At 44.2% G+C, this 16,851-nt stretch overlaps 1 protein-coding gene across 5 annotated transcripts in view; it reads left to right on the forward strand.

Annotated features, from left to right (window-relative positions):
- The window catches only part of LOC118364812 (SH3 and PX domain-containing protein 2A-like), a 75,201-nt gene extending 59,651 nt beyond the window's left edge, over positions 1–15,550 (forward strand). For all 5 annotated transcript variants that reach the window (XM_052490293.1, XM_052490294.1, XM_052490296.1 and 2 more), the window contains 6 exons: positions 1,612–1,729; positions 3,077–3,239; positions 3,900–4,167; positions 4,468–4,517; positions 4,627–4,746; positions 6,111–15,550. In XM_052490293.1, coding sequence (XP_052346253.1) covers positions 1,612–1,729; positions 3,077–3,239; positions 3,900–4,167; positions 4,468–4,517; positions 4,627–4,746; positions 6,111–8,192 — 2,801 coding nt within the window. In that variant the 3' untranslated portion in view covers positions 8,193–15,550. The remainder of the gene's footprint in view (positions 1–1,611; positions 1,730–3,076; positions 3,240–3,899; positions 4,168–4,467; positions 4,518–4,626; positions 4,747–6,110) is intronic.
- The last annotated feature ends 1,301 nt before the right edge of the window (positions 15,551–16,851 follow it).

The following is a 16,851-nucleotide window of genomic DNA, read 5'->3' on the forward strand; positions in this document are numbered from 1 at the left end:
AGGGCGAGTCGTTGGGTCAAACACTCTATCCAGTCTCCTCCACCCTGTTCCTCTGTCTGTATGTCTAGAGAACGGGATCAGTTACAGCAGAGTCTAATGTGATTTATGGGAGTGTGCTGATAACTTCCTTCTCAACTCACTGTTTGGGGCTTTGGGCCCAGCTGACTGGTCAAACACTCACTAAGACAGTGTGAGACACACGTACGCATACAGTACATGTCCAGAGAGCATGCTCACACACATGATACGTATGTTTGAATACACACACACACACACACACACACACACACACACACACACACACACACACACACACACACACACACACACACACACACACACACACACACACACACACACACACACACACACACACACTGACACAAACCCACACCGTATTCCCTTTCCACCTGCAAGTACTCAGCCATCCTCAACCACACACACACACACACCCAACCTACACACACTCCCTGTGCTACCCAGGCCCAAAGCCCCTAGACATTCCTTACAGCTCTCTATAATTGACCCAAGCCCCTCGGCTCCCTCTGGAATGACAGGCAGCAGTAGAATGTGTTCCGACTAAAACCTCACCACACCCCACACTTTGTAAACAGACTGACACACACACACGTTCACACCTCTGAAATTCCTCTCCTCACTCCCCCATCCCACCCAGGGACACATTGGGTGTGTCCCAAATGGCACTATAGTCATCCTATAGTGCACTATTTATTGCATATTGCACTGCTATTGACATAGTCAAATGTAGTGCACTATATGGGGTAATATAGGGGATAATTTGAGTCACAAGCCATTCTCACTCTGGACCAACTTCGATTCTCTCCCTGTCTTTATCCCCCTTCCCTCCCATGCCCCTGTATATCCAACACATTGAAGCAACAGCTGCTTAAAGTGGCCCTATCTATCTACCCCCCACTACTACCCCTCATACTTACACTTGGCTTTTCCCACAGTAGTTGAATCCCCCTACGGATCATCCCACTCTAGAGTGGCTGCGGGGATTTCCCTTGTCTCCAAGTGTAGCCAGATAAAGATCAGAGAGCTTCCACAGGTTCCTTATCTCCAACAGGGAGGCTCCAGCTCCATACTGCCGCTCCGGAGCGCTGCAGCCATTTCAAAGGGATCCAGTCCGCAGTGTTGTTCACTCAACAGTGTTTACAGTGGCTTGTGAAAGTACTCACCCCCCTTGGTATTTTTGGTCCTGGCTGGGTTGCCTCTGTCACATTCTAGCTGTGATAAGGAAGGTTTTGAGAGTGTTGTGGATGTGATGAGAGGTTTGGCCAGTAGAGGGTGCTGTTTTGTGTTTGTATCGGAGGATACGATTGGAACGGATACAGTCAGGGTATGCATGCTGGCTTGAAAAAATAAAACAGATAAAATGGCTAACTGGGTGATTCCCGATACTTTTACCTCTGTGTTGCTTTCTAAGAGAACATTAATTGATTGAAATACTTTGGTTGTTGCAGTAGATATCTCTTGACTGGGACATTCAAGGGGAGTTCTCCAACGGGTTCATGACTGGGATTTACTGAACAGAAATGTTGATTCTCTCCTTCCTTTCTCTGTCCTTCCTTCCATCGACCCGTGTAGAAGAGAAGTACACGACGGTGCAGCCGTACGCCAGCCAGGGGAAGGACGAGATCGGCTTTGAGAAAGGGGTCACCGTGGAGGTCATCCAAAAGAACCTGGAGGGCTGGTGGTACATCAGGTGAGCATCACCTCCTCCCATTTGTCCTTACTGTGGAGGGACCTTAGCCAATGGAAAACATTGCTTCGGTTAAGAATTCACACCTATTAGTGATTTTATGTTGGATGGGCCCAGTTCCAATTCCAATTAAATCCTTCACTCCCTTCAACAGGACCTACAGGCTAGGGAAGTGAGTGAATGACCATATTGGAATCGGACCAAACGTTAATGTACATTTTCTCACACTCTAATGAAATGAGTCCCCAGAGAGAGCGTTTCTATCATTATTTTCAGAGATGTGATCAAGGCTGAGGTCCATCTCATCTGTTGAATGAGATCCGGTGAACGCGTTGTGTGTGACCTGTTCGGTGGAAGAGCGACAGAGTGTGTTGCATGCTCAGTAAATGTGCATTTCCTGGCCTGTTGTTTGTAGCTTCCTCATGGCCCCGAAAGCCTTGTGAGCTCCACTCTCCAGCTGATGATTACCACATGCTACTCTGGACTCTGCTCTGGCTTGCAGAACAGTCCTGTTTACATCTCTCCTGTTCCATCTCTCATATATAATCCACAGACCACAGGCAGCCGGAGGCACCTAGACAGGGGAGGACGGAATCAATTGAATGGTGTCGCACACATGAAACGCATGGTTACCTTGATAGCATTCCCCTGACTCCCTTCCAGAAATTAATATGAGCCGTCCCCCTGCTCAGAATCTTCTATGTGTATGAGGACATCTAGTGGTCGTAGACAGTCAGTGGGAGAAGAAACAAAATAAAGACTCCCTCATGTTTTACTGCTGATGTACCAGTGTTATTACTGACGGACATAAAGTGGAAGTAATTACACTTTGACGCCAACACACAACGCACTTTTTGACCGTTAAGGGTTACTAATTGACTGGTAAGGGTTACTATTTGACCGGTAAGGGTTACCATTTGACCGGTAAGGGTTACCATTTGACCGGTAAGGGTTACCATTTGACCGGTAAGGGTTACCATTTGACCGGTAAGGGTTACTATTTGACCGGTAAGGGTTACTATTTGACCGGTGAGGGTTACCATTTGACCGGTAAGGGTTACTATTTGACCGGTGAGGGTTACTATTTGACCGGTAAGGGTTACTATTTGACCGGTGAGGGTTACTATTTGACCGGTGAGGGTTACTATTTGACCGGTAAGAGTTACTATTTGACCGGTAAGGGTTACTATTTGACCGGTGAGGGTTACTTTTTGACCGGTAAGGGTTACTATTTGACCGGTAAGGGTTACTATTTGACCGGTAAGGGTTACTATTTGACCGGTAAGGGTTACTATTTGACCGGTAAGGGTTACTATTTGACCGGTGAGTAAACTCCCATTCTCCTGCTAGGTACCTGGGGAAGGAGGGCTGGGCCCCAGCCTCATACCTGAAGAAGATGAAGGAGGACTTCTCATCCTCGGGCAGGAAGAAGACCCCGACAGGCCCTGTGGAGATCATCGGCAACATCATGGAGATCAGCAACCTGCTCCAGAAGAAGTCCAGCAGTGAGAAAGTAAGGTTTTAAGATTTCACTTTTAACTTAAGATTTCATTTGATTGAACTTTTAGCTTTTTCTTTTTTTATCTATTTTTTTTATCTTTTTATCTATTTTTCTTTTCTCCCCAATTTCGTGGTATCCAATTGGTAGTAGTTACTGTCTTATTGCTGCAACTCCTGTATGGACTCAGGAGAGGTGAAGGTCAAGAGCCATGCGTCCCCCGAAACACGACCCAACCAAGCCGTACTGCTTCTTGACACAGCGCACATTCAACCCGGAAGCCAGCCGCACCAATATGTCGGATGAAACCGTACACCTCGTGACCTGGTCAGCGTGCACTGTGCCCGGCCCGCCACAGAAGTCCTTAGTGCGCGATGAGACAAGGATATCCCTGCCGGCCAAACCCTCCCTAACCCAGATGACGCTGGGCCAATTGTGCGTCGCTCCATGAACCTCCCGGTCGCAGCTGGCTGCGGCAGAGCTCGGGCTCGAACCCAGAAGTGCCTTAGACCACTGCGCCACCCGGGAGGCCCAGCTTTTTAACTTTTTAAAGCACTTTTTTCTATTTTATTAGCTTTTTTTTTATTCATGTCTTGTATTGTATCGTTTTTCTTTTACTGTGAAGTGTGTTGCCATTTTAAATGCATTTGAAATAATGTTTGATTTGATTCAAAGGATGTCCAAACGGATGGAGATTCCACCAGTCCTGAGCGCCACATCTCCAAGAGTGAGATCAGCCTGCCCATGCCCTATGCCCCAGGTTATAACCCCAGCCCCGACCACGGCCCAGGTCCGAGTCCTGGGCTGAGTACTGGATCTGGGATGGGTACCTCCAGTCCTAGCCTGGGCCCTGGTGCTAGTGGCCCTCTACAGGACAGTAAGGGGAAGACAGAACCTGGTTCCCCTGCTGTAGCACGTGTCGCTCCACACAGAGTGTCGATAGGTGAGTGTCATCGATTATGGAGTTGTATGGTGATTCAAATTAGACTATTTACTCGACTAATAAATATCTATTTGACTAATATTTGGGTGCTGGGATATATTTGTGTGACTAATATTTGGGTGTAATAAAATGCCATAAAAACATATATAGTGCTGAGTGATATAACATTTTGATTGGGGTTTTACGGATATACTAAGGTTTGTACTCGTCTGTTATGTGTGTACAATAGACTTCTAATTGCACTTCTATCATTTCTACATTTGACAGTAAATGAGGCTAATCTATGATTCCATTCATTAGGCTCTCCCAACCTCCGACAAAAACCCCCTCCTAGAAGAGAAACAAATCTGGTAAGTCACTTTCAAATACAGTATGTATCAGAAAACGTTTTTTTTTACACATAAACATAGAACATTGAACTCAAGATTGCTTCTTTTTCTATTCCTCTTGTTTGTGCAGGGCTTCCAGTTACCCAAGCCACCAGAGCCCCCTACTGTGGAAGCGGAGTACTACACCATCGCAGAGTTCCAGTCCTGCATCTCTGATGGCATCAGTTTCCGTGGAGGACAAAAAGCTGACGTAAGCACCCAGAATCATAGAGATACAGTATCTATACAGATATTTAGTTTCTGGATGGATGGATAGGCTACCGTCTATATGATCTATCTCTATGCTCAGAATTGCTGTACATATGTCGGTATTGAAATCTGTCTGAGCACATTAAATATTAATGACACCTGACAGCTCACCAGCGACACAACTGCTGAAGCTGCATAGATATGGCCTTGACGGTCTGTTCATTTTGATGATGCTTGCAAAATACTGCATAGAGGCCAACTGGATGTCAGGGTGGACATTTGACGTTAGAAGAAGGGAGCTTTTGTTTTGATTTCTCTAACCGCCGCACCAAGCATGTCACATTGGTCATAACGAGGAGACCAAGGCGCAGCGTGAGATGAATACATTCTTCTTCATTTAAACGAAGAGCATTAAACCAACGAACAAACCGAACGTGAAGCTATAAACACAAGTGCTGACGTTCAACTACACATAGACAATAACCCACCAAACCAAAATGGAAAAATGGCAACCTAAATAGGATCCCCAATCAGAGACAATGTTGCTCTGATTGGGAACCATTTGAGGCCACCATAGACCTACATTTACCTAGACAAACCAAAACCCCATAGATATACAAAAAAAACAAGACAAGACAAAAACACACATACCACCCTCGTCACACCCTGACCCAACCAAAATAATAAAGAAAACAAAGCTAACTAAGGTGACAAGGGATGATACCCGAAATATGTAGGATGTAGGATTTTAATTTGAGCAAGTTTTCTACAGCAGGAAAATAATCCTGCAACAACAGGACATTGGGATTATATTATGTGGATTATAATTAATATACATTTTTGTACATTTGAAATTTCAAAATGGAAATATCCCTTCAGAAGCATTTTAAAATCTCAAATACACAATGTATTGCATTGCAGGAAAGTTGTCCTGCAACAGGGTGATCAAATGAAGGTCCAACATCTATAAATGGGGAGAATTATGGTGTGATAGTGGAGGAGATGTTAGAGGGAGAGAACAGCAGTAGAGAAGTAGGACACTATTACTCTGACCCTCTCCCTATGCATTATAAATTCCAAGTTCTCCTGCAGCAGGGTGATCAAATTAAGATCCTACATCTGTATAACCACAACGCCCAAGAGATCTACATGTATGAGAAACATTGTCTGCTTCCAAAATGGCACCCTATTCCCTTTATAGTGCACTACTTTTGACCAGGACCCATTGTTATAAAAATACTATGTTCAAAAATAATATTTTCATCAGTGTGAAATTCAAGTGAGACTGAATATTTATTGTAAAGCGATAGTTCCATCAAGTGTGTATCTGACTGTTGGTTATCTTCCCACCTGTCTTCTCTGTAGGTTATAGAGAAGAACTCCGGGGGCTGGTGGTATGTCCAGATCGGGGAGACGGAGGGTTGGGCCCCCTGCTCCTACATCGACAAACGCAAGAAGCCCAACCTCAGCCGACGAACCAGCACGCTTACTCGCCCCAAAGTCCCGCCCCCAGCTCCACCCGTCAAAAAGCAAGACTCAGAGGAGACGCCCTCACCTTCACCCAGTCACTCCATCTCCTCATCGTCCAAAGCCCCAGAATTCCCTAGTCGGCCCGCAGTATACGAGGAACCTGAATACGACATTCCCGCCGTTGGATGCGAGGGCGAGTCAGACACAGATTCCCTGAAGGGAGAGACAATACATCGCCCCCTGGAGGTGAAAATCAACAATGTGGTCTATGAGAAGTACCGTAGTTCTCCTCCGGTCTGCAAGACCTCCCCTGTGATTATCAGCTATAGAAGAAGGTCCTTCAGGTCCGTTGAAGAGATGGCCAAGGAGGAATGTATCTATGAGAATGATGGCTTCAGGCGCAGTAGTGGTGATGAAGGGGCTTCGGCCAAAGGCTGCGGCGGTTCCAACTCCCCAAGGATCTACCACTCCTCGACTGTACCCCGCAAACCCTCAGGATCTTCACCTCTAGCAGGGGGAAAGCCATTGAAGAAGGTCGCCCCAGAGCTGAGCCGGAGCCAGTCCTTAGCCAAAGCCGACACCAGCCCCAGGTCGTCCTCAGACGAATCAGGTAGAGGTTCCAGGAGACCTCCAGGCATCCGGACGGTGGAGCAAAGGATAGGCCAGAGCCCCTCCACCAAGCTCAAGCCCTCAGTGAGGCCTAAACCTCTGCTCACCACCAAGTCAGAGCCACAGTGCTCTGAGAGGATGGACATCACTTCCCTGAGACGCCAGTTGAGGCCCACGGGACAACTCCGGCATACCGTCCATGGGCTCAAAGACACAGAGACGTCCTCTGTCATCTCGTCGGAGGACTCCCATTCTTCCCGCAACAGCACCTCAGACCTCTCTTCCATCTACTCCAAGGGGAGCCGGGGAGATTCTGATCTGGAGGGGTTCAACCTATACCGGACCACAGACGCCTACGACAAGGTCCAGGAGTCAGAGCTGAGCTTTCCACCTGGGGTGGAGGTGGAGGTCCTGGAGAGGCAGGAGAGTGGCTGGTGGTACATTCGTTGGCGGGACGAGGAAGGCTGGGCGCCCACCTTCTACCTGGAGCCCATCCACCAAGGGAGGGACGGCGGCGGTGGGTCCGAGTCTGACGGGCAGCGCTCTGGGTCGGGCAGCGGCACCGGGAGCAAGTCCAACAGCCTGGAGAAGAATGAGCAGCGCGTGCTGGCGCTCAACGACATCAACCTCCAGGGACTCACCAACCACCACCAGGTACACAACACCCCAGGGGGTCTGAGATCGAGGAACATTCCCCCCATCCCCTCCAAGCCTCCGGGGGGCTTCTCCAAGCCGGCTGTGCTGGTTAACGGAGCTGTGAGAATGAGGAACGGTGGGGTGAGACCGCAGTCCGCCGTCAGACCCCAGTCCGTGTTCGTGTCTGTGCCACAGCCCGCCATGGACAGTCAACACTACATGACGAGTTCCCTGAGGCGGAACGAGTCATTGGCCGCCCACAACCAGTATCGTACCGACCAGTACCGCTCCGGTTCCGCTACCCTCGGCGTGCGCCGTAACTCCTCTTTCAACGCAGTGCGTGCGCAACCCGTCACAGTCGAGACCCGATCGAGACCCTCAGAGCGCTCTATCACCACCAGGGGGTCTTCGGCGGAACGATTTGGTGCCGGTGGCGGGACGGACGCCTTGAGCAGGGTTGGGGTTGTTGTGCAGCGTAATGGTATCCCCGTAACCACAGTCAGGCCCAAGCCTATCGAGAAGAGCCAGCTGATCCATAACAACCTGGGGAGGGAGGTATATGTTTCCATCGCTGACTACCGGGGGGACGATGAGACCATGGGCTTCCCTGAGGGCACCTGCCTGGAGGTTCTAGACAGGAACCCCAACGGGTGGTGGTACTGCCAGGTCCAAGATGCCCTGCACCCCCGCAAGGGCTGGGTCCCCTCCAACTACCTAGAGAGGAAGAAGTAATGGCCTAGTAATAATAACAATGTCCCCCTTTGATGATGTCACTAAGAATATTGGTGATGACATCACTCCATAAGAATGTTACCCCACAAGAGCTACCACAAGCAATATGCTCCAAATATGTAAACAGATGATTGATTCTGAAAGACTTTATGTAAAAAAAACTATATGTTGTTTTAACCTTATAATGAGAAAGAGACACTTTTATTTCTGGCTTACTAAAGTGTACACGTAAAAGACTAAAAGTCCAGATTTTCGCGTGCGATATGGGATATAACGAGAGACTGAAAACAGGGTTGGCCACCCCCAGTGTTAGAAACACAAATACGTTTTTGGAACTTTGGAACGATTTGACACGACACCTTTTAGAAGGGGTTTACATTAGAAAGAGAAGATGGCTGGGCAATGATGGCAAGCCTTATACCTGCCCTTGTGACTATAATGCCAAATAGGTGCCTTTCGTAGATGATCAACTGAATGGGGGTTCGAAGAAGTGGACGGAACACATCAGTGAATCAACATCATTACCAAATGTATTACTGTGCCATAGGCCTATGAGCATGAATACCACCAAAATTATTTTTGTAACGTTCAAGAGAATCACTTGAGTAGGAGTGTTTTAAGAGCGTTACCGAGCGAATAGGATCAATCTAGAGTGTTCAGAATCAAATAAGAAAAAAACAAGAGAACAGGAGAGATATCAGTGACTCTCAGTGAGTCACAATTGACTCACTGAAAATGACTAATTGTTTGATTATCTTTTTTAGACATTACTGTATGTTTTGTTCTTTAATGTCTCTGTGTGTCTTTCTGTCTGTCCTTAGAGATGTATTTCTGCTTTCTTGTGTAACACTCCACCGACAGCCCAGAATTGGAAAGAGTCCAAGTTTCATCTCTCGGATATTCGATTCTCTGAAGTTCCACTGACGGAATATCTCTGTTGAGGTACACGTAATTAGACAAACTTTGTAGTGTCACCCCGTTTTCGGAGTCCAACTTCTTATTCTATATTTTCAACCAAGCCTACAGTATCTTGCACACAAATAAAGCCGAAACTTGTCAAGCTTGAAATCTAATCAAAGTACAGTTATTGGGAAATAAATTCCAATTGAAGGTGCTTTTCAGTTAAAACATTTTTTTTTTTAACCTACCACCAAGATATTACTTTACACAATAAGTTTTAGTATTGTCTGTCTGTATTAGTCCCAGACAAATATATTTGTATATATGCTTTACTGTATACAGTAAAGCAACCGCAGTTGCACAGAAAATAAGTACTGGAAATATGGCTTCATAATGATCTTTGAATCCCAGGGATATATTTCCATAGCCTCGAGCCCACAATGTGATCAAACCAAAGCAGAATATCATTGCATTGGCTATTTTGTAGCTTTACTATTGTAGCGAGTGCGCTGGGAGTCAGGGGGCAAGTTCAGGGAGTGTGTTTTAATCAATAAATGTAACATAATACAGAACACAAACAACGCACCTACAAGAAACAGAAACAATGGGGAAAGAACCAAAGCGAGGGAAATATATAGGGCAGGTAATCAAGGAGGTGATGGAGTCCAGGTGAGTGTCTTTATGCGCTAATGCGCATAACGATGGTGCCTTAACGAGCAGCCTGGTGACCTAGAGGCCGGAGAGGAATCACACGTGACAACTATCTATTTATGGATACAAATAGCCCAATACGGTGTATTCTAAAAAATAACTAAAACGAAGTTTAAAAACTGAAGAATAAAAAAATATATATTTTGATAACATCTGGACTCAGTTAATGTTCTGAACCCAAATGAAATAATGTTGAAACATGCGGATATTGCTGTGCAGTATTGGTTCATGTGGTATGCAAGAACATTTATGTTCACTTCTTTGCTTTAAAAGTAGTTTGGTATCTACTGGATTTAGAATAGTACTGCAGGACTATTTTGAGTTATTACTATTTACTTATACGTTTTCCCCAAACACAAAACTGATATTACTTCAAAACAATCCCCAATTGAAAATCCAAATGAAGTACTATTTCAACTGGCTGGTGTTCAAGACTGCTGAAATATTTTTCTAACAGTGTGTGACATTTTTTCATGACATTTTCTGCTGGACAGTATTATAGTATTAAAGTATTGTACCTGCTAGATCGCAGTTATATCTGTTTTAGCCAACCATAGTTGTTTGTTGTTGTTACAGTGTGATCACACATAGACAATAATGAAGATTGAAGTTCCGTTTTTTGTGAATTAATGCACTTTAACACTTGTTTACAGTGCATTAATGTAAAGATGCAGTTGAAATACTCAGCATATTATTTATTGATAAAAAAAAAAACTATTTAATAAGAGTATTTTTTTACCTCAAGTTTTTCAACTCCTGTCTTTTCACAGGAAAATATCTCAGTCATTAGAGGATGCCAAAGCTCCTCACAATATAATAATTGGATACTGTACATGGTACTCTCTTGTGGGAGATGAATGCTACTGCAACATACTTTTTTCCATGTTGCCCTACAAACCGGCAGTTACAATGCAATACCAAATGCACTGCTGGTCAGTGAAACTACCAACAACACAATGCCTGTACATAATTGAATGTTTTCAAATTTTAATGCAGCTAAGAGTTGTTGTTTTTTGTAGTTTGTACATTTTTTTGTTCACTTTATTCTATTTGGCTATCTTTTTTTCCAACCTTCTAAATGACGTTTCCCCCCCCCCCCATGCTGTGTGCTGCAACTAGCAAAATCATGGACACTTCCTTTCTCCTTATTGGTCTGTACGTAATGCCTGATTCAAATCATATTTATTTTTGACCTAATGTTTATATCTCCCATTTCTGGTTTGACAATCAAATATGTATCCACTGCCTCACTAGACTGGACTAGACCTGTCAACCTAGTACAAATGTCAATAATGTGTGAGATACTGTATCATTTTTTGTTGTTGACATTTCTACAGTCTATTTGGTATGAATTTCAAGCAGTTGCATACAGATCTATAGAAGCTGAAGTTAGTTCTGCTTCACAAATGGAGGGTATAAAATGCTCTTTATCTCACCCATCATATCCCATCTAAAGCAATGGGAATCAATAATTAGGTCTATGTCAAGTACAACTACAGTTGATACAGAACCCCCAAACAATCTCCCTCCCACCCCTCGACGAAGGCATTATGTAAACGTGTTGAATCACCCATAACATTTCGCTTCAGCACATATTAATGCATATCGCTGTTGTTTAATTGAGTACAATTTACATGGCTTCTCTGCCTGCGCTTGCAAATTACAAGGGAATTGTAATGTGTCAAGCTTGACTTTTTCATATTTGGTATTATGTATTTTTTTAAATATTTAAAAAAACAAACATTTGTTCAATGTTTTGGTCAAAATGATACATTTTGTCTTATTTGTTTGTCGTTTTCACCCCATTGTATTCGAACATCTTTCAGAAATGTAATAACGAGGAAATGTGCAATAGAAATAGGCATCTTTAAAAAGCATAGCTATAGAAAAACATGATCAACATCACCTCCTCTTTCAACATGCCTAAGGATATATGATACAAAAAGATATTGTATATCCCTTAATCCATTCAAGCCATCATCGGTCATGTAAAACACCTTTAGGTCATGACTCATTTCAGGTCCACTGCTTTTTTCATATTAGCCTTTTTCAAAACAGCAACAATCTAATGGCACTAAACATACTCCAATCCCATTGGAGATGCTTACTTCCATTGAGCTACAGCACAACATGTTGTGACATGATGGACAGGATTTTTAACCAATGGCCACATAAGAATCCCTTCTGGTCCTTCCTCCTGGCTAGCGTGTGTGGCTAGTGGACTGTGAATGTCACCGGCAGAAGCCAATGACCCGGGTTCCGACCTCGTTAACATCTAGCTGTTCTCTACCACAGATCCACAGCGGTAAGAGTTGTGTCAGCATCGAGGGCCTCTAGGTACTCACCAGACTGCCTTCGAGCTGTCACGTTTGTGCCTGAACAAAATGTTTTTGTTCTTGGAGTATCTCTCTCCTCCAACTACTGTACGCAGATGCCTCCATGCCATTTGAACACAAGCCATGCCGGCCTCTTTCAACCCCGTTGCCATGGCAAAAGTGACATTTGGAGCCATCACAAATGTCAACCGCGTAATGTCAACTGGGAGAGAGACTGTTAACCGGTAGTCTTGTAGGGAAACAGTGATGTGTACTACAGGGCCATCCTAGTTTAATCCATCCGCTTCCAAACCTATACCTACCACCAAATATAAGAAAACACTGTTTTTAATGTATCTCTATGTCCTCGATTAAGCCCCATGGGAATTCATTTCAGACTTGACCATGTTCAGAATGTTTAGAATCGTCTGAGGAGAAAGAGAGAAAATACTACATGGGTTTGGTTCTTTGTCAACAGATTACAACAGTGATGTTCTTGAGGTCCACTAAAACTGGTTGGTTTAAAAGTTTCCTCTACAGATGATTTTTTTCACTTATCCCCACATAACAGTTAAGGTGCTTCGTGGCTTTGGAAGGTCTCGGTTCATTTCCTTTCCCCTCCAGTGGGTTTTATAGGGAAGAAACACACACACCCTTGAGTTTTAACTTTGGTGGAGGGTGCCAGTAGCACCCATGCACGGGGCGACACACACACACACACACACACACACACACACACACACACACACACACACACACACACACACACACACACACACACACACACACACACACACACACACACACACACACACACACACACACACACAGACGAGGGATGCCATTCATGTCAGAGGGAATAGATTAGAGCCTCTACCATATTTGCGAATTCAGCCAAGTGAGACAGTCCCTGCTGACGCCACACTGCCTCGACTCTCTGCCCCCGCCTCCTTTCTCTCTTTTTATTTTAACAAATTGGCGGTCCTTCTCGAGCGTGACCTTCCCTTAAGCCTAGTAATCCTAGATAGCACCAGCCGGAATGTACTTTTTCCTTCCCGGATCTTTTTTTCTACTCTTCCTTTACTAGTGCCTCCTTGCTCACGCTTTGGCCTTTTCCACCATACTTCCACCATGTTCTTTTTCTTTCTTTCGCCTCAACCAAAGCTAGCAGTTCCCAGTGCCGAAAGCTAGTCACTTGAAGAAAGAAGAGATTGGATATGTTGAGTGTATCTAGTGTATGAGGTTTGGGTCGTAGAAGCAGGTGATGTGAGATATTGTGTGTTGGTGTGTTTGAGAGAGAGGACGTGCGCACTGTGATGAGATGGATTGCGTGCGGGTGAGGTCAGGAGAAAGATAGGAGGAGGTCAGGGATGAGGTTGGTTGTGTGTGGGATGCGTCGGGAAACCTGAGATGGATCAGATTGTGGATCGTAGATGACATGGCAAGAACGAGAGAACGAGACAGAGATAGGGAACAAGAGAGAGTGAGAATGAGAGAGAGAGAGACAGGAGCTGGATACAGTTGTGGACATTGTGCTCCTCTGTTCATGCTGACTGGACTTCCATTAAAACCAGTAGCAACAGCTTCCATCAGAGACAATGAATAACACATCATACTTCCTCCTCATCTCCCATGGCTTTGGGCTAATGAACTATCCAATGTACGATGCGTGGCTGTGAAATCTCTCATTACCGAAAACACCATTTTAATTGCGGTAGTTAAAGGTTTGAAGGCCAGTAATTCTCGCGCCAGTGGCGCCCTGATAGCGCGGTAGCACAGCCACGAGGGGCTAATCTACAACAAATGAGATTGCGGCTGTCGAAGATGGATAGATGGTCTCACTCTTTGTCGCTCTCGTTCTGTCTCTCTCCGGCTTTTTAGCGGGTGGCATATTAATCATGTGTCTGATTTATTCGGCTTTATATAATTTCCTGTGGTGAAGCTTCAACTTCTGTCTGATGGCTTATTCTGCCCTGGTGTGAAGGGAGAGGCTGGAGAGCCAGGTTAATGAGAGAAAGGGTAGGAGGTGTGATGTTTTGAGAAAGTTAGTAGTAAGTGTTTGTGAAAAGGGTGTGAGGTGTTTAACCTAAGGGTTGTTTTTAGTAGGTATTTTTAACATAACTTTTTTAGAGTGAATTTTTTATGTTGTTTGCTCATGAAGGAAGTCAATGAATGAAAGAAAAGAAGAAGAAAATGAGAGGGATGAAAGCTTACTCAGTGCTAGAACTGATGGTAACGCTTCAGACAGGTGGAATGGGACTGCCGACTACGCCACGCTACGTTACTTAACACAACAGGTGGCGTTGGGGCATTGCTTAGAATGCTAATGTATTGCATGGCTGAGGAATGGTGCATGCTGGTTCTTTTTTTGTGTTTCCTGCTGTGCTGAGACTCTCACTGTTTGACTTCCTGTTCTAATTACTACTTTATACTCTAATTAACCCTCAGACAGATACATCATGTCATATCACTCTTAGCAATAACTGCTCACACTGCTTAAAACTACCTTCCTTTTTTTGTATGGGTACCAATATGGACCATATTTATTGCCACATCCATATTTTCTGGAGGGAGGATTTGTCGGATAAAGATGTGTGTCATTTCAGGGGTCACCGAATTCTTTTTAGTTTGCATAGTCAAAAGTGTTGTTATTACCTAAGATCAGGCCTTCATGAGCATTCTCTGATGCCAGTTATAGTCTAATTCCTATTTACAGTAGAAAGTAGTGTGGCAAGTCTCCAACACTGTCACAAAAACCTAATTTGTAGACAAGGCCTCAAACCAAAGTTATACTCTCTAAACCTACGCTCTGTAAACCATCTAGGTCCTTATACCCAAACTTGAAACAATAATGACCCACTACCAGTATGTCAACTCTGTTACATCATACCACCAATGCTTCGAGTTGGACCAAAGGAGTTGCTATAATATCTGTTTTTCTCTCTTTTTTAAAAATTTGCATTATTCTTATGCAACATTTGTGTTCAACTCTATAGAGACAACTATAGAGACTAGTCCTGTTTTCAAAAGAAAGGTGTCGTGGGAGGATGGAGTTCAAGAGAAACGTGTTTTCTGATTCCTTTTGTAAATGTCACTTGACGAGAGTCATTCGGTGTGACAAGATGTCATGTTGTGTGACAAGGCGATAAAGAAGCAGGACATGTCATGATATTACAATGTGGCATCAGTGAGTCAATAAGTGTATGTGAAAGTACAGCAAATGTACAAATAATCCAATCAGTCTCCTCTTCAACGGGAAACATGGGAATTGGTCTGTGTGCCAGCGGTTCGTTTTTGAAAACAGGGCCGTCCCTTTTTACCGTTCTCATTTTGAAAAGCTTTGTGTTGTTGTTGTGTCTCGTTCATGTTTCCATTGTATCTTGCATTTTGCCCCTAAAGAGAAACACTATTAAATGTTTTACCTTTGTTTAATTCATGTTTTCATTTGTTAGCCTGAACACTCACACGCCATACATTACGAAACAGAATATTTACAGCACTATTAAATGTTTCACTCATTTAGCACTTTTATCCAAGCAACTTACAAGAGTAAATATTCATACTTTTCCCCCCTGTGCTGGTCCCCAGTGGGAATAGAACCCACAACCCTATTGTTGCAAGCACCACTCTCTACCACCTGAGCCACAAGGGACCTACTGAGCTGATGTGACTCATACATTCATATTTAGATTTATTTATAACTTTTACATACAATCGTAGGCGACAGTCATTTTCTGGAACGACACATATATCTTCATTTGTTGTATGGTATAAATCAGAATAAGTATAATTAGACTTGGATTGTACAATTGAACAACCCTGTTTTTAGATGTATATTGTATGAGTTACGAGAGAAAGGTGTAAGGGCAGCGAATGAAGACGAACTAGTATTGGTAGAGCCCTCCGTACCGCTACGGAGAAAGATGGAGGGGGGAATCTATACACATGTAGAAAGATGTATCACATACACCTAAATGAACACGAAAAATGTGCACACCTACCTCCCCTGAGGACAACCACCCAACCCCCATCGAACCCCCACCGGTTACAAAACGCTCGCTTTCAACAGAACATGTGCAAGTTACCCTCAGCATCTAAATGTCAGAGCATTCATCACATTGATCATGGGTGGTTGCGGGAGGTGTACAACAAAAATGTAACACTCAGACTAACAACCTGTAAGAGGAGAAATACATAGAGGCATCATGTCCAACATAAAGACTGTATTGTAGTATGTCAGGAAGGTTCTAGAATGACAGGTGTCAAATAAAGACTAACAAACACTTAGAGGCCGACAGTGTTTCTGCCACCTTTTGGTTGCACATAGACCATTGGGGAATATTTCAGAGAGGTATTGAATTAAAGGTCTTAGTGTGTCTGTTCATTCCATGTCACTGTCATCTTCAGGTGTGACGGTGATGGCATATTTAAATGTGACAGTGTCGACAGCTGAGGAAAGCTCCCATAGGACGACCCATCCCTAAAACAGATTCTCATTGGTCAGTGGAACTATTTCTATATATCCACTAGATGGCAATCTTGAACTAGTCTGTTCTCCTCAGCCTTAGCCGGAGGAGTCAGACGGGAGTTTGAGCTCATGGTTTGCGGTTTTGGGCTGTTTATTTGTGAAGGTCTTACCTCAAGGGGCTTTGTAATGCTGGACTGCATTATGTATTCAAATTATTATTATTTTTTTAACACATGAAGGTTTAATCCATCATCACAGAGTATTG

The sequence above is a fragment of the Oncorhynchus keta genome, chromosome 32, assembly GCF_023373465.1.
Source record: "Oncorhynchus keta strain PuntledgeMale-10-30-2019 chromosome 32, Oket_V2, whole genome shotgun sequence".
NCBI lineage: Eukaryota > Metazoa > Chordata > Actinopteri > Salmoniformes > Salmonidae > Oncorhynchus > Oncorhynchus keta.